General features: G+C 46.2%; 1 protein-coding gene across 10 annotated transcripts in view; it reads right to left on the bottom strand.

The window, feature by feature from the left end:
- EBF3 (EBF transcription factor 3) overlaps positions 1-17,611 on the bottom strand; it is a 148,247-nt gene that overhangs the window by 33,110 nt on the left and 97,526 nt on the right. For 4 of the 10 annotated variants that reach the window (XM_036735257.1, XM_036735262.1, XM_036735259.1 and 1 more), the window contains exons 7-10: positions 14,948-15,029; positions 10,397-10,541; positions 4,164-4,294; positions 3,555-3,681 (exon numbers count right to left, since the gene is read on the bottom strand). In XM_036735257.1, the coding sequence (XP_036591152.1) occupies positions 3,555-3,681; positions 4,164-4,294; positions 10,397-10,541; positions 14,948-15,029 (485 nt within the window). Of the gene's footprint in view, positions 1-3,554; positions 3,682-4,163; positions 4,298-10,396; positions 10,542-14,947; positions 15,030-17,611 lie in introns of all 10 variants that reach the window. The other 6 variants (XM_036735264.1, XM_036735261.1, XM_036735266.1 and 3 more) reach the window with 3 other exon arrangements.

The following is a 17,611-nucleotide window of genomic DNA, read 5'->3' as shown; positions in this document are numbered from 1 at the left end:
GATGCTCACAGCTCCATAAAGCAGCTCAGAGAAGAAAAGAGGTGAATTTAAAATTAGATGGAAGACTTAGCTTTGACCAAATCTTGGTCATAGACTTGGAGCTGGGTTCAACTCTGGGCTCTCCTGTTGTCACCTGTGTGAGTGACATTGAGAGAGTCAAATACCTTCTCTGGGGCTCAGTTTCTTCATCTGCAAAGTGACAGGGCAAGGCTAGAGAATATCTCAGAATCCTGGGTCTCACACATACTAAATACAATTTTAGTGAATCAAATGAAATCCAAACTGATGTTTTAAAAAAAATTATCTTTCTTATCATTTGTAAAAACCATTTAATATTTTGAAAATCTACTGAACAAAACATGCTTCAGCAGCAGGTCTAATTTTTGGCCTTCTTGACAGAGCCCAGAAAGAAATAAAAAAGTAATAGTCTCTATTATTGCCCCTTGGGAACCACTATGGTCAAGAGTATTCCTCAGGGTGAGCAGAGGCTCCTGGACTGCTCTGCCTCTGTCTCCCCATCACCCACCCTCAGACAGGCACTCTAGCACAAAGACTATTCTGGATCACTCCAGGCTGCATTCAAATACTGGCTCTGCCACATCCTGACACTAGGATCTGTCTTCAGAGCTCCCAGGCTCCTCCTATGCTTAAAATGAGTACATTGGACTGGAGAACTCCCTCCTAAGGTCCCTTCCAGCATTAAAGCCACAAATCCCTTTAACCTGATAGAAACAGTCATTTAGAAGGCCAGGCAAAGAGGCAACTCATGGCAGAAGGGAAGCCCCAAACTCTACTCCCACCATATGGTTGTGTACAGGTCCCAAGGACCCTAGTTGCTCATAGCCTACCTGCAGATGCGTGCACTGAGCTTATAGTTCCATGTGCAGAGGAGGGGACAGGCACTGCTGGCAAGGAAAGGCTCTTTCAGAACTGGGCCTGCCAGGGAAGAGATGGTCCAAATGGGCTGTACAGCTCCCTGGAGGCCTGAGAAGAGACAATCACCTGGCTTCCAGGAAGGCCCTGCCTGGTGCTCAGAGTCCCCTTCAGGACAGAAGCTTCTCAAGAGCAACGACCCCATCTTTCTCTATATTCTAGTCAAGCCATCCCCCGTGGGGGACCAATGTCTTTGGGCATAGTTCTCACAATGGAGGGCTGGGATATAACTCAGAAGAGAATAGTTAAGGTCCACATGCCTTCAACCTTTTCTAAATCCAGAAGCCCAGTACTGAGTTAGGTTTTTTATAATGCCGAAGAGAGTAACAGAATGTGGGGCCTAATGGGTCCTCAACAATATCTAGCCCGACCCTTTCATTTTGCAGAAGAGGAAGCAGACTGTGCAAGGGAAAGGGGCCTGCTCAGAGTCACTCAGTGAGTGAACCCCCTTGACAGAGCTGAGCCCAGAAGCCAGGTTCCCTGGCTCCCTATTTAAGCCAGGCTTTCTACATCTTGCCGTCCTTCCTCCATCTGGCAAGAAGGGCCTAGCAGCAATTGAACTTGACCAAGATGACTTGGGCTGCTGCTTGGGCAATGCCAATGCCAAGTGACTGCTAATGGGAAGCCAGCTTGGGCTGAGGTTGTAAGTTGAGGGTGGGGTGGGGGGTGATGAGCAAGAAAATTCCTTTCTCGGGCATGATTTGATTTCTTGATGTGGTTAAGAACAGAACCAGACATGCAAGAAAAACCAAGAGGTTTCCTTACTCTAATGCCTTCAACATTCTCTTCACCACTAAACACTCAGAAACACCGGGCACCTCAAACACCCACTTCTGAAAGTGTGAAGTTCAAAGCAGCCAGTGCAAGCAAGCCAAGGAACCTCAGAAAGTCAGAGCTAGAAGAAATCTCAGACCAGGTTCTGGGCCCTTAGGGGTCTGTGGAGAGATTCCAAGGAGTCCATGAGCAATGCCCCAAATTTGATTATTTTAGTATCTTGATAACTGTATTTCAATAGAATTGGTTTCCACCATAACCCTAAGTGTTTTATTTTATGCATTTCAAACATGATTCTGAGAAGGAGTCCATAGATTTCATTAAGCTGCCAGTGAGGGCCAGGACACTCACAAAAAAGGTGAAGAAGCCCTAGCTTAGACCACAGAATGTCAGAGCTGGGAGGGCCCTCAGAGTATAGAGTGTCAGAAATGGAAGGGACTTCAGAACAAGAAATGTAGAATGTCAGAGCTGACAGACCCCTTAGAATAGAGACTATCAGAGCCAAGAAGGATCTGGGAACAAAGAACCTTAGAACATAAAGTGTCAGATTTGGGAAAGACCTTACTAACACATTTACTATTAGAGGTGAAAAGACCAAAGAATGCATTAGAGTACAGATTCTGTACTATGTCAGAACCAGAGGCATCTAAGAAAACAGATTGTTAAAACTGGAATGGCTATTAGCATGTAGAACATAGAGTGTCAGGGCCAAGAAGGGCCTTAGAATGTGGAACATAGAATGTCAGAGTTAGGAAGGACTGTGGAATAGCTGAATGTCATTACTGGAAGAGTTATTAAAACACAAAAGGCAGGGCATTAGATCTAGGATGCCTTAGAACATAGACCATTGAATACCAGAACACAGAGGTACCTTAACACCTAGGAAAGAATGTCAGGTCTAGAAGGGGCCTTAGAATATTAGAACATTGATGGTCAGTTCTGGGAAGGACCTTCAAACAAACTCATCTTAGATAGACACCCTAAAACATACATGTAAAGTCAGAGATGGAAAGGACCTTAGCCTTTGAATTGGTATCTGATGGGTGGATTGTCTTAAAGCCCGCAACCTAGAATAGCAGGCATTAGAAAAAAGAATGTCAGAGCAGGAGAAGATCTTGGGACCTAAAAGGTCAGTGCTCAAAGGGAGGGGCCTGAAAATCCCAGTGAGAAAGGACACCACTGAGTATCAGAGCTTGAAATGACCTTAGGACTCAGAACATGAAATACTGGAGTGAGGCTCCACCTCAGAGGTCATTTTAACCTAGAGTATGTGGACCCCTAAAGGGTCTGGGGATGGATTTGGGGGGTTCATGAACTTAGATGGGGAAAAATCACATCTTATTTATTCTCACTAACCTTTGGCTGAAATGCATCATTTCCTTCAATTATTTAAAAAACCTCCTGAGAAGGAGTCCATGGGCTTGGCAAAGGGGACCACGAGGGACAGAAAAGGTACGAAGTCCTGACCTAATCCAATCTGCTCATTTTATAGACGAAGAAACTGAGACCCAAAGCAATGACTTGGCCAAGGTCATGCAGACAGTCTGTACATAACAGAGGCTGGACCCGAATCCAGGTCTCTCCCCTCCCAGTCCAATGGTGTTGCCCCTAGACCCCAGTGCCTCAGACTGGAAACCCAACTAACGCTCCTATGAATGAAGGCAAACCCCAAGACTCGTTCCCCCTCTTATTTCCCCACAGACACACAATACACGCTACAAGCTCGCCTTTATGAAAACAACCCGAATTCCGAAGTTATTTACAACATCCTTAAAGGTCTCACGAGCAAGAACAGACATTATTCGATCGCCAAAGAAGAAGATGCCGCTGCACCGCAGCCCACTCACCAGTGTAGACGAACCGGCCGGGAGCACCTTTACAGAACTGTTTGGATTTGTAGGACAGGGTGACCTCCACCACTCCTGGAATGTGCCGAGGAGGGGTCTGCACTCGGATGGCGTGGGGCGTTATCAGCTACGAAAATCATACGGGAAACAGACGCTCAATCCCGATGGCAATGAGGGGACTGACACTTCTGCGTTGGATACAATTACCCAAATGACCCCAAATTGGACCTTCATTTTCTAATTCTCCCTCCTTGCTGTCACAGAGCAGCTCCAGGCTCACCCATGGTTTTTAAGAAAAATATCTGCAAATGATCGTGGGTTTTAGTTTACAGGAAAGGCCACAGGGCATCATCCATAGGAAAATTGCCTCCATATGTCAGGGTGAGCCTGCTCCTGGTAATTTCCACACTAATTGTTCAATTGTCTGAGGGTCCTCCCCTCTCAGCAGGCCTTCCACCAGAGGGCCCCCATGGGCCTTCAGGGGCTTTCCCAGGACCCAGCTCTGACCAGCCGCATGGGAATTCTTAGATCAAAGGCTGGTTTGCCAGAAAGCCCCAGGATGCCTCATGTCAACAGATTCTGACCAGCCTCAGGATTCGGGGGACTCACCTCACTCCACACCAACATGGTTCCGAAGACGACCTGGAGGCCATCAAAGAAGTTGTCCCCGATGATGATGACGGTGGCCCCACCGGTGGTCCAGCCTTCGCTAGGGCTGATGGCCTTTATGCAGGGAGTAGCTGCTTGTACAAGACAGAAAACCAAGATCTTAGTCCCCCTTCCACACCACCGACATCACGTCTCTCTACCAATGACAAGTCATGCAAAGCACAGTAGGAAAAAAAAAAAGATGCGTGGCTTCTCCAAGAGGCAGACAAAGGGCAATCATATATCAGCACAGGGATGTATTTAAAGCAAACTATTAAATGTTTTATAAAGCAAAGGCCAAGCTACAGAATATGAGTGAGCGAGGGGCGGAGGGCGGGGAATGGCTTTAGAGAGCAAATTCTATGTCAGGGTAAATATGACTATTACAAATGATTAAGCATCGGGGCGTGCATGTGGCATGTCGATTTATCTGCTTTGCTGTACGGATCTAAGCAGAGTCAATCAGAAGGTTGTTGAGGGAGACGGAGGAGCAAATGCTCAGAATTTCGATTCCTCATAAGCAGCTAATTGGGTTGGGTTTTTTCATCCGCGAACTTTGCCTTTCGGTTCAAAACTTCATTTTCCTCTGTCAGTCCATAATTACTACTTTTCACTTTTCATCAGGAAAAAATCAAAAGCACTATATTAGTACTTTTGTCAAAGGTACACATTTTAACATCTAATATTGTTTGTCGACATGAATCCCTGAGCCAGTGCCTTGACCTGCCTTTGTCTCTAGAGTCTTCACATTTGCATGAGTTATTACAATGGGGCTGCTGGGAAGAGAGTGAGGCAGCCAGGGCAGTCTGAGCCTCCTCCTCCGCGGCGGCGGCGGCAGCAGCAGCAGCAGCAGCAGCACCGGCACCAGGCACTGGGGGCTCCCAGCATCCTGGGAGTAAACTGTGGCGAGGCTGGTCCTTCTCGGAGAGGGGCAGCTTTGTTCTCGGCTTTGATCAGCCCTTCTTTTACATGGTGTTGACAGACCTTTTTTACCAGCTTTGATGGTCTTTTGTATGCTGACTTTCATGCAAAGGAGCAGATCCTAAGATAGACACTTTCCCTATTACAAGTAAATTCCACTGCTCTAATTCTCACCTGCAGGGGTTGGTTTGACAGGGCTGGGTTATTGATTGTCTTCGAGACAATCTAAATGCTGCTCAACTTTGGGGTTGAAATAGTACCTTTAATATCGGAAGAAGGATCGGGCTAAGGGCACAGAGGTAATAGGCGCCTTTGTGAGTGTCTCTGAAAGCGGAAGCAGATGAGCTGGGATGTGGGTGGGTCAGGATTCCATCCCAGAATTCCAAGGCCTAAAGGGTGTCCAATTAGATAAGTCAAAGCCTGGGGGGGGGGAGCTTTGTGACGTCACAATAAGATGGATGACGTCACAGAGCGCTTTCCTTTGTGACAGGCCCTAGATCTGGGCAAGCGCACCCCACCCCCGAGCATTGGGACAAGGGGATGGATGAGGGAAAGGAGTAAGGAAGCCAACTTAGCCTAGCCCTCGGTGGGGCAGCATCACCCCTGGGTCTGCTCCACCTCACCTAACTAACCTTCTTCCCTAGTGAATGCTCGTCCACAAGAAGTAACAAAGCTTGGGGAAGGAAAGGTGGCTTTGTGGCCCGTGCCAGCACCGTGCCCCCAGAACCTCGTCTGCACACTCGGGAAGGATTAGTTTCCTGATGAGTTACTAGGTGCGGAGGGAGACGTCAGGCCCTTCTGGGTCTGAGTCTGGTCCAGCGTGGCACCGGGCTCCACAGCCGACCCAGAGTCAGGAGTCGGCCTGTGGGCAGGCTCAGCCTTTCCAGGCCCATCTCCTCACAGACCAAGTCTAGCTAATCACCATTAGCTCTTGTTGTTTGGAGCACTTCAGACACGCCACCTCTCTTTGTTTGCACTAATGTCGGACCAGGCGAGGTTATATTTGCTCATTCCCCGCGCATCTCCCTCCGCACCAGAGGCCCAGAGCACACACTGGGAACCTGCCCTTAACTAGGGCTGTTGACTTCATGCTAATAAGTTCATACAAATTTTCATTTCTGAGGCTTCCGAGTGACATTTGCTTTTCTTAATTGCATGGAGAGCATTTGAAAAGGATCAGCTCTCTAAAGACTGACAAGACTCCTCCAAGGGAGTGACCTTCATCAGCACAGCCAATTATGGCAAATAATTCACCAAAAAAATTACAGTAAACAAATTTACTTTGGAGGTGAGAAAAGGAAAAAATCGAGGCCTTAGAACGTGCACAAGAGGCTGCTCTTTGGCAGCTGCGGCCCAGCGAATATACATGGCGGCTGGGAAGGTGCGGGGAGGGTGGCAGGCAGCTCTGGGGCAAACACAGGCAGGGGCGGGCCGGGGCCCGGGCTGGGCTGGCTCTGCCTTACTGGAGTGATAGCCATTTTCCTTCTGCCTGTATTTGCATACATTTCAATGCACATATCGAGGGGGAACATGTGTTCAATGGGAACCATGGCGAAATGAATTACACAGCCGGCGTTAGGGATCTAATGACATACGTGCCCGCCACGCTCAAGCAGATGAGAGAGACTGGGCACAGTCAAAGAGGAAGATGGCAGCAGAGCGAGGGATGTGCCCAGGGAAGGAGAGGGAGGCAGCACGCACGCACGCACACACACTCATGTAACTATATGCCCACTCCCACGTGCACACGCACCCATGTGCAGACACACACTACCTCCCCTCACACACATCCCTTACATCCCTCACATCCACATACTCACACACGCACACATTCACACACACTCATATATGATACACCCACCCCCATAAGCACACACACTCATGGGCAGACACATACTACCACACACACACATACACATCCCTCACATACACACATTGACACACACAGCCTGACATGCACACATACCCCCACCCTGATGTGAACACATACTCCTCATACACATGCACATATGTCCCTCACACACAGACACACTCTGGCATGTACGTACATCCTTCACACACACCCTGATGTGCACACATGTCCCTTACACACACACACAAGCACACCATCATGCACACACGTACCCATGGACAGACATTCCCTCCCACACACATACACACATGCAGACATTCACATGTGGGATTTCTCTCTCTGGCTCCATTAGGCAGCATAACCTTTTGCTAAGGCTCCTGCCCTAAAGAGGTGATTGGGTGGCTTTGAGCTTGCCACAGGTCTGGGACGGGCTGCCCACTTTGGGGACCCCGCGGGTCCAAGCCCCATTCCTATTGGTTTTGTTAAATTAGAGTTCCCATTGCTGCCACTGCCTTCAGTGAATGAACTTATTAATTCCCCCTATGAGTGCCATGCCCGCTTCTTGGCTGCCCTGGGTTCTTCGAGGCAGGTGAAAGCCAGCCCGCTTCCTGCCAAGGGCCCGATGGCTTTGTCTGAGGGAACTTTCCAAGAGTGCCAGACACAAACCCACTTGCCCAAAATGACTCCGGGGGCTGTGTCCCTCCCAGCATTATCGAATAGTGCATCAGTCCCCATCCTCCTGTCCCTCCCCGTGGTCATTAATCAGCAAGCCCTCCCGAGCCGTTCCCAGCATTTGTCACCTTTCTCTGGATTCACAATATTGAGGCACTCCAACAGGCCTAATCTTGCCTCATGAAGACTCCTTTGTTCTGCTGGCTAAAATGTCTCGTAATTGTACTTAGGATGTCCAGATGGCTGGCTGATACTCCAGCTGATAGGATTATACCTTTTACCTCTCCTAGGGCCATCTGTTCCCTTTAACTCGCTAAAACCCTGCAGCCTGGATTCAGTTGCTGTTATTGCATAAACCCTAACAGCATTACGGGCACTTGGCATGTAAATCAGTCTTGTGCTGCGGGCCTGGGGCCGGGCTAGGGCTTGCTTAAGGTTTAAACAGAGCCTGAGTCATTTATGCGGGGGAGGAGGGAAGGGACAAGAAAAAAATTAAACATTAGTTCTAGATGCTGGGCTGGAAGGGAGAACAATCGTTTCCCCTCACTTGTATTCGACTACTGTAAATAATCTGCCTTGCCTTTTGTGAGCTCAAAGGATTGTATGGCAGCCTTCCACAGCGGCAGCGGGGGGAATTAGTTTACTTGGAAACGATCTGAGTGTGTGTGTGTATATACTGCTGGTGAATATTAGATGATTGGATAATGAGGTGTTAGCTAGAAGAGGCTGCACACAGGCAAATAGCTGCGGTTTGGAGTGGGGGCTTTCTCTTTAAAGGATGTGTTGCTAATTCAAAGCATACCATCCCTCCCACAAGATATGGTTCAACCGGGCAGGAGGAAGGAAATTTCTAGCAACCCTATGCCCATACCTTCCAGGGAACTCTCTTGTCAAGTCCCCTCTCAAGAAGCGGCAGATACTCATAGGCACAAATCTCTTCCCTGGAAAGAGAGAGACCTCTTCCCAAGATGGGTGTCAAGAACCCCAGGCCCTCATTCGTGAAAAATTCATCCAGACATAGGACAGATGCCATTTCCCTCGCTCGAGGAAGATGCGCTCGGGAGGGAGAGGGGGACAGAGCTGGGCGCATCTGTTTCAGGGCGGCCCACTGGCTCAAGCAGCCAGCCTGGGGCTCCAAGACAATGGCCCAGTGTGATCAATTTCAAGTGAAAGACGTTGAAAGCATTTTGGTGATTCTGTCACCCACACTTAAGCAAACAAACAAAACCCTGGGCTGGCTTCCTTGACAAAAGTGGCTTTTGATTGGTGGGCCAGGGTCTCAGGGGTCCGCACAAGGGGCCTTTATTCTTCTAAATGTTATATTTGCTCCTTACAGTCAAATGCCTTTTTTTAATGCAGATTTATAAAAATAAATACTTGTACTTGGCTAAGATCATAATAGCTCATTAGAAGAGGCTGAATTTGGACCCAGACGAAAACCTACCACCACAGGGCTGAGAACGCTTCCTTGAACCTATAATGTTGCTCGTCCTCTCTCTAGGGAGGGAGAGGACTAAGGGAAGAGATTCAACCTTCCTAATTGTGAACCTCATTAGTGATGGTTGCTAAGCAAAACACACCCCTACCTTGAGCAGCTCGGAAGGAGACAAACAACACGTCAGAGGCCCTAATGACTGGGGTGCTGGGGCGACCTCTAATTACTGTAGTTTGGTTCTCTGATACCTTAGTCATTAACGCAGAAAAACAAATTAGTTTATTTTGGTGGACCACAGCAGATGCATAAATTGTGCTCCCATCCTGATGTCTGAATCATATTTCATTCTGATCATCACCACTGGCTCCATTCACTTTTCTGGGTAGATGCACTAGTTCACCCTTCAGATACATGCTCTGAGTATGCCAGGAGGGCATACTTACTCTGCAGAAATCACACATCTCTGGCCCTCAAGGTCACCCAAAGAGGAGCTCATTTACAATCAAAGAGATCTTCCATTAAGGGGAATCATGATCAGTGTTGGTCTAGAGGGGCTTCTCCTTTCTCCAGTGACCTTTCCATGTTCTTCTATGTCTCCTGATATTTGCTAACTATTGAGCCCCTAAGTGTGTGAATATGGATTGGAGGCTAAGGGTGCCCACTGCCACGTGTCAAAGTCTCTCAGATTTGTAAGTGGGTATCTAGGGACGTATTTCTCCATCCCTCTGCTCACAAATGACTCGCTCTTAACTCTCCAGACAAGAAGTCAATTGTTGCTGAATGGTTGTTGGAAGACAAACATTTTATGTGCTTTTTCTTATCCCTAAACCCTACTGTTTTCTTCTGTGGCATGGGGACCAAGGTCAGAAAAGTGACCCCATGGTAAACTCTTTGCAGGGTTGGTCATGTGTTTACCATCCATGGCGATGGCAGACACGACCTGAGTCTCCCTTCCTCTGGAGCGAGGATTATGACAAGCCAAAATGAAATCAAATAAATTAAAAGAGCAAGAAAAGCTATAAGCAAAACAAAGCCTTTAAACAAACAGAAGGAAAGAGAACGGAAAAGAGTTTTTGAAAATGGGCTAAGCTCAAAACATAAGGCATTAAAAGAAAGGAATCTCAAGAGAATGTAAGAAGCAAATACAGAACTGTCCTCTGCTTGACAAGGCCTGGGATGCTTTTTTAATGGGTAGTTTGATCAATGGGCAGAGGGAAAACCATGTGAAAGTAATTGTCGAGTGTATCAACATAAAGGATGATGCAAAAAAAAAGCATTGCAAATAAAAAAAAAGACATGTAAATGTGTGCCTACCATTTTCCAGATAAGAAGGGGCCGTACCTTCTGACGGGTCAAGGCGGCGGGCCCGCCTTCCGTGTTTGGAGTTGTTGTGCACAAACATGTTGTCGGACACAGCCAGAACGTGGCCATCCACGTTGACTGTAGTTGATACAACAACCTGCCAAGAGAAAGTCAGTTGTAACATGGGATTTAAAAACAATGAAAACACAGCATATTTATGAGGTTTTGGATTTGTTTTTTAATACAACTTTAAAGGGGGAAAGGAAGTCACCCGATTGTGCTTGGAAGTTTTCCATTGATGCCCACCCACCATTCCCTGGTTTGGGGCTAATAGTCAGGATTTTTTTTTAACTCACAATTGTTTCTCTTCAAAACCTGCTACACTAATGAGAGCTTAATCTCCTATTATGCTAACAAGTGAATTCAATTCCGGGAAATATTCTTCTAGCCATTAGCTTCAGAAACACCCCTCTAGCCACTCATTTTAAAAGCTGCTGTTTTGATCTGTTGATATATTGATTAGATAGTTTATCTAATTAAAATTTGTTCACTTGAGACTGCCTTCAAATGAAGGCGGTGAGGATGCCCTACCACCAGCAACTGTTGAATAAATCAGAGCCCCCACTCCCTACATTCTCTCAGTAAATGATCTCTGGGTCAATTTCACAATTACATTTAATGTCTGATAATGAACTTTTTTGCATCTGAAAAGACAGAGTTGAAGATGAATAGTGAAAGTGTTTTCAGTCCCTGCGAAGTGTCCCTCTTCAAGTTCATCTGGATGGCTAGTGACCCTGGCATACCCATGGAATTTCTTCCATTATTTTTGAGTGAAAGGCTCCTATTCTTATGTCCAGGTTCAGAGCCCGGCCAAAGGAGAGATGATGGATAGGGCCTTTAGCTTCCAGCTGCTTCTCAGTAGACACTGGAACAGCAACACAGGCAAAGGGGACAACCTTGCTGACCAAGGCAGCGACTCAGAGATTGGAGGTGACACTTTCCAACAAACCAAAGAAAGAGGGAATGGTTTAATGGTTTTTAAAAATGGTGATGGCTCCAAAGGGTTGATGTCCCTTGAAAAGCAAAGATAGAAGGGCAAATTTAATGGGAATGTCACAGCATGGTCCTTTTGGTGCAAATCCAGATTTGAGTCCAGTCCCTGGGATGAATGAAGGAATTTTGGAGTGGCCTCCGCAGGCTAGGCCAGCTTTGGTCATACCAAGCTTTTGTTAATATCAACCAAACCATCTCTCAGCTCCTGGAGCAGATTATGGCACCATGCAGTAGAAGAAGATGATCATTCCAGATGAGAAGTGAGACTTCTTCTGACAAACCCAAAATGCCCAAAAGAATTCAGCATTTAAAATGAAAGTTGTGCTCATCTCTGAGTACAGAGTAGCAGAATGAATTTTTGAACTGAGCTAATTAATAAGCTCCATTTGAAGATTAAGAAATGGCACCATGATGAGGATACTACCAAAAGATTAGGGTCAGGACTGCCTTACTGACAAAGAGTCTCTCCTGTTGTTTGTTTAGGAGCCCCTGAAAGCATCTGAAATATCCTACACCTTCAGTGCTTTGCAGTAGGTCTCTGCCAGAGCTTTCTGGATGGGATATTGGCCCTCTCAGTACCTTCTGCCACAGAGAAGGTAGTGGTCTGGCTGCCCCTTCTACAGGGGTTGGTCGTGGCTTTCTTAGGAACCTCCCGGTGCAGCAGTCCTGGTGATCCTAGGAGCACAGATGGAGAGTTGCAGGGGGTATGAGAGATCACCTGGTCCAGCCCCCTCTTCTTACAGAGGAGGCCGATGAGGCTTAGAGAGGGGCACTTGTCCAAAGTCACAAGGTAGTAAGTGGAAGAGGCAGGTTCGTCGTTAAAGGTTTTGTTTTGTTTGCATTTCTCTCGTGTTTCATGATTTGCAAAGCGCTTCACATAAGTTAACTTGTTTGATCCTCACAGCAACCCTTGGAGGTGGGTGCTATCATGGTCCCCATTCTACAGATGAGGAAACTGAGGCACAGAGTCACACAGCTACTAAGTTTCCGATGGAGGATTCTAACTCAAGACCTCCTGACCCTTATGTCCCTTACATCTACCCACTGTGCCACCAAGTAACCACATTTGAACCTAGGGCCTCTGACTTTAAATCCAACACTGTTTTTGCTACTCTGCTCTGTCTGTATCTTTTACTCAAGACTCCTGGAGCCCCATCATTGTCCACATTACTGAACTTTGACTTTCAACCTGCCCTATGCAATTAATCTGGGCATCATCATATCAAACAAACTTATTACAACTTTATGAAAAGGGTTTGTCCTTTTTTTTAGTCTCCTAGACCATGGCATGTTAAAGAGATAGGAAAAGGGAGAAGATAAAAAAAAATTTTAAAGACAACTGTCTTTATTCTGTCATCTCTCTATCTAGGTCAGTCACCAAGGGAAAATACCGTAGGTCAGCAGAAAGAGAGGAGGCATGCTATGTTTTCTTTCTCTCTATTGGTTCATTCCTGCAGTGCACCTTCAGAAAGGTGCTGAGATGGGGAAACCAGTTGAAAATATTGTTGAAGACCTGACATCCTGTTAAGTCCAGTTAAACCTTATGAGAGGCAGGGAGATTAGCTCAAGAGACCAAAGGAAGTGCTTCGAGTGACTGCGGGGTCCCACTGCAAAGCCCAAGATCACTTGTGACTGATGCTTCATTCAGTCATCAGTAAGACAAAGAGGACACATCCACTCATTCCAGGTTTGACCTTCTGCTCTGTTCCGATGGATCAATATTGCCAATGCCTAGCGAGGCCAAGATGCATGAAAAATGGAAACTGGACTGAACTGTTCGCAAGAAACATTTGCCTCTAAGCTACAGAGCCTGACTGTTGGTGGCTGGCTAGGGGACCCCTCCCAAGTGGGTTGGTGATTGTGCATAAAAACAGAGGTCATGTCTTCCATCATAAAGCTTAACCTGGAAGCAGAATTTCTCAGAAAAGTGTTGGGATGCCTCAGTAATGAGGCCTTGTTCACCATGCCCAAATTTGAATCACTGAATGCAGAACCTGAAACAACCATCCTGGGTTTTTGGGTCACTATCTCAATCAGTCTATTGAGTCACGAGTAGCAGCTATGGAGAAATCGTGTCTCAGCACATCAGAGCCTAAATAATCCAAAAATTGTAAAAGGAGTCATCGAGTTTCTACAAGACTTGCCATCCTAAAATCATCCCCTATCGGTGGTCAAACTGAAAAATGGAGAGAAATAGTTCTTCTCTACACATGGCATTGGGTCAATCCTCTCCCAAAACAAGATCTCTCGAGGTCAAAGTAGGAACCAGGTTCACCAGGGCAAAGGCCCACAAACCGGTCATTGAGGCCAAACAGGCTGAAAAGGTCATCCTGTTTAAACTGTAGGGGACAGAATTTAAGTGAGGAGACAGATCTGAAATTAGTCTAGGGCAGTGAAGGGAATATAGTTTTCCATGGAACCTTTAAGGAATAGTGCTTGGCACATAGTAGGTGCCTAATAAATGTTGATTGATTGATTACGTCACTTTAGGGTATAACTGAGAAAAAAAAATCCTCACCTAACCAAATATCCCAACTCCTGTTGAAATGGCATTATGCTGCCTAGCATACAGTAGGGCTTAATAAATGCTTATTGATTGACTGCCTATGCTACCTAGATCCCAAGCTAAGTTCTGTCAGCCAAACACATGTGATGTTTTAGGTAATCAAACAAATGCTAATGTAGAAATTAGTTCAGTTTTTTGTTTTTACCGGGAAACCTTTAAAAATTAAAAAAAAAAAAACAAATTGATTTTAAATCTGCCTGTTGAACCTGGATAGGAACAGCATGATCAACTCCCAGTCATGACTTTCCAGGGACTAACCCAACCCAAAGCATTCTAGATGACTCACGGTCAGGGAAAAAGTCAAGTGATGGCACGTGACCAATACCTGAAAGAAGATCTCAAAGGAGATTACCAGCTTAACCTGAACCATTCTGGACTCGATGAATCTGGATGCCTTAAGTTGGCAGGTAAATGTGCAGAAGTATTTTCTTTATTTAAATATTGTGAAACACAGAGCACCCTGATGACTTGATGTGGCCCAGCAGTGACCAGGCAAGTCCTAGCAAGGTAGAAAAGCCCCAAGACTGGACTAGCCGCAGGCCAGGGCTATTGTCCCAGCAGTAGGCTGGTCACTAGGTGATAAATTCTTTGGCTATGGAAAGCCACAAAATATGAGAAACAAATGAGGTTAGTTTCCCAAGTACTGAGGATGAGAGGGTCTCCAATTCAAAGCTGGAAGGAGTGATTATAAAGGCCAGCCCCCTCATTTTTTGCCTGAGGAAACTATGACCCAGAGATAGAAAGCCATTTACCCAGAGTCCTATAGGTAACAAGAGGTGGGATCAGAGCCCGGGGTCTCTGTCTCCAAAGCCAGCACGTTCTGTAATACATCACTTTGCTTCCCATCTAAAGATTATTTTCAGAGCAAATTTCCAAAATGGGATAAGCAACATTGTATGAAACCATTTGGTTGGACGAATCCTGAAGCTTTTTCAAATGTGTACCTGGAATCTCCGCATATCTCGGGGGTTGCCTGCATTCTTCAAACAGTTCTGATTGCACTTGAGGAAAAACTTGAGAAAGAATCTATAAAGATACAAAAGTGGAGTCTGTTAGGTTTATTAATCAAGAGATGTGATTGTTAGACATTTTAAAAGTCCAGATATTCAGGCGGCATCAGACCCAGCAACATTTTCCTTTTTATTGGTCTTCGCTTGGGCTAAGAGGCCCTGGCGGAGCTCGAGGATGTCAACAGAGCCAGGGTAGCCATGGGGATGATACTGATGACAATGAGTACATTTCCATAATGCCTTAGAGTTTGCAAAGTTCCTCACACGCATTGTAGCAGTTGAGATGATGGAGATGGCTTCTGATGAGGCAAGGCCTCTTCACCATTGGTGTTTCCAAGCTCTCCAAGCAGTTACAATGGGGGTAGGGATTTCCTGGCAGCTTAATAAATTGGATAGCTTGGGCCTGGTGGTGGAAAGGAGGGCTCTTACCACAGCTGGCCATTAACTGCCAGGAAATGTCCGACCCAGAGGTCATTATTACTTAAGTAAACACGCTTTTAATATGGATTTTAAGAGGGTTGGACTTTATAGTTGCAATATGTACAACTCTTTATGAAACACATGAGAATTTTTGTTGAAAGAGGGAGTGAGTGATCTCCATGGAATGTAAGCCTATGTTTTAAAAGGTGTGCTGTGGAATTCTGGAGGCCATAAGGAAACTCTTCATATTCTTTCATTCTTGGCATAATTTTTCTGGGAATAGAGGCAACAATAGAGTTTAGGAGTGGAGAATGGGCACAAATTTTGGAAGTGCCTTTTGGCAAAGCCTTATATTGTGTCTTGGGGAATAAAGGTGATGGGATGTTGGGAAGCTACAACATGGGCATTTCTGGGTGGTCCTCTCTGCCCTAAAGTATTCAAGGAAGCTGCTGGGTGACCTGAAATTTACCACCAGAACTGGGAGTTCCATGGTGAGTAAGAGGAAGAGGCTGAGGGCAGCTGCTTCTTGGCCTTGAATGACAGGAGGATAAGCCAGTATTTCCCTCATTTTCTCCCAGAAATACATTCTGCCTTGCCCATGCAGTATGTATTTTTTCTACACAAACCCCACCTCCTAATATAAACAACCTCATGTGATATCTCCTTAATAATAATGAGAAATCAAGAAGTCTCAAGAAGGACTCTTGGAGAAGTGGCAGCAGAGAGAAGGAGGCTTGCCAGCATCATTCCTGGCTGTGTCCTGGGTGGTTCTTATGATTTTACATGGCTAACAATGCTGTCCGGGAGGTGCTGGTTTAATGAAGATCAGGCCCATATCATGAGGCTTCCCTATTTGGGGACTGAATCTGCTTGTGTGCTGACCTCCCCTGCCTCTGCCTGGAGCTCCCAGGGCTCTCGCTGCCACTGCTGCCCATCTGCCAGCGGCACACAGCAAGTCACTTGATATTCCACCCACCAATTTTTCCTAACAGCCACTCTACAATTAAAGCCAACACGTTCTGTTGCGAGGTAAATTAGGCACACCTGCGGCCAGACTTCATTTGAACTGCATCAGAAAAGGACCTAACAAGGTGAGAGCACACCAGAAACTTATAGTCCTGTCAAGCAATTAGGTTTCCACTTCTGGGACATCCACACAGTGCAATTATGCCACACATTACAACCTGGGTAATCTTCTGAACAAATGTCATGTCTCCAAGAAGCCAGGAAAAGCAGTTCATCTGCAAACGGAGGCCCTCTTAAGCCACCAGGCCAGGCAGAAGGTGCTGCTGGGCAAGGACAAGCACCCTTTTGTTCTGCCCCTTCTCCAGGGGAGGCTGTTCAAACCCTTGGTGGTGCCTTTTAGCCAGGACACCTTTTTACCTCGAGCAGAGAAGAGTAGCAATGTTCTACACAGGTGTGGTTCCAGAAGCCTCACAAGGCACCAGAGCTAGCCGAGCTCCGCTTTCAGTCCCAAGTTTGATGCTGGGTTCCCAGCCCCTCGCCCAAACAAACAAACACGACTTGTTCCGAAGCCAAATGTAAGGTACACCCATTTAACTCATCTTGAGAAATCCTCACTGTAGCCTCTAGACTGAATATCCAACTAAGTGGTCAGAGATTGCCATCCATTTGCCAGGGCCCCAGTCACTATTGGACAAAGCCATTCCAATAATAATTAATGACCGTTTTTTCCTAGACCACTGCCAGAAGTCCCTCAATGAGGGTAGCAGATGCCTCTCTTCTCACTGGAGTTGACCCAACTAGTTTGCCTCATTCTTGTTCAGGTGTTCAACCTAAGTGTTCCATTAAGTCAATGGAAAATAGATCACAAGGAGTCCCCAAAGTGGGATTATTCGTGCAAGCTACAACTGGGTGCCAGGAATATGTACTGCCTTTACCTGGGAATTGTTTGCAGAAGTTGGCAATTACCACTAGGGAGAAGGACCAAAAAAAATCAAGGAAGGGAAAAAGGAATGCCAAAACTTGGGGGTCAAAGAGTGATTTCTACCTTTGCTGAGTGACCCTTTAATTGGCCTTTTCCAAAGAAACATCTTACAACCACTTTACATATCTCACTCCCCAGCTCTGGTACACACAGGATTTAATGCTTTTGTTTTGAAAGGAAAAATCTTTCCTATGTCAGAAAATCTTTGGCTTTCATACCAATAAACTCTT

Source organism: Trichosurus vulpecula, chromosome 8 (assembly GCF_011100635.1).
Source record: "Trichosurus vulpecula isolate mTriVul1 chromosome 8, mTriVul1.pri, whole genome shotgun sequence".
NCBI classification, from domain to species: domain Eukaryota; kingdom Metazoa; phylum Chordata; class Mammalia; order Diprotodontia; family Phalangeridae; genus Trichosurus; species Trichosurus vulpecula.
Note: the sequence above shows the minus strand (reverse complement) of the source record. Positions and strands in the feature narration are given on the sequence as shown.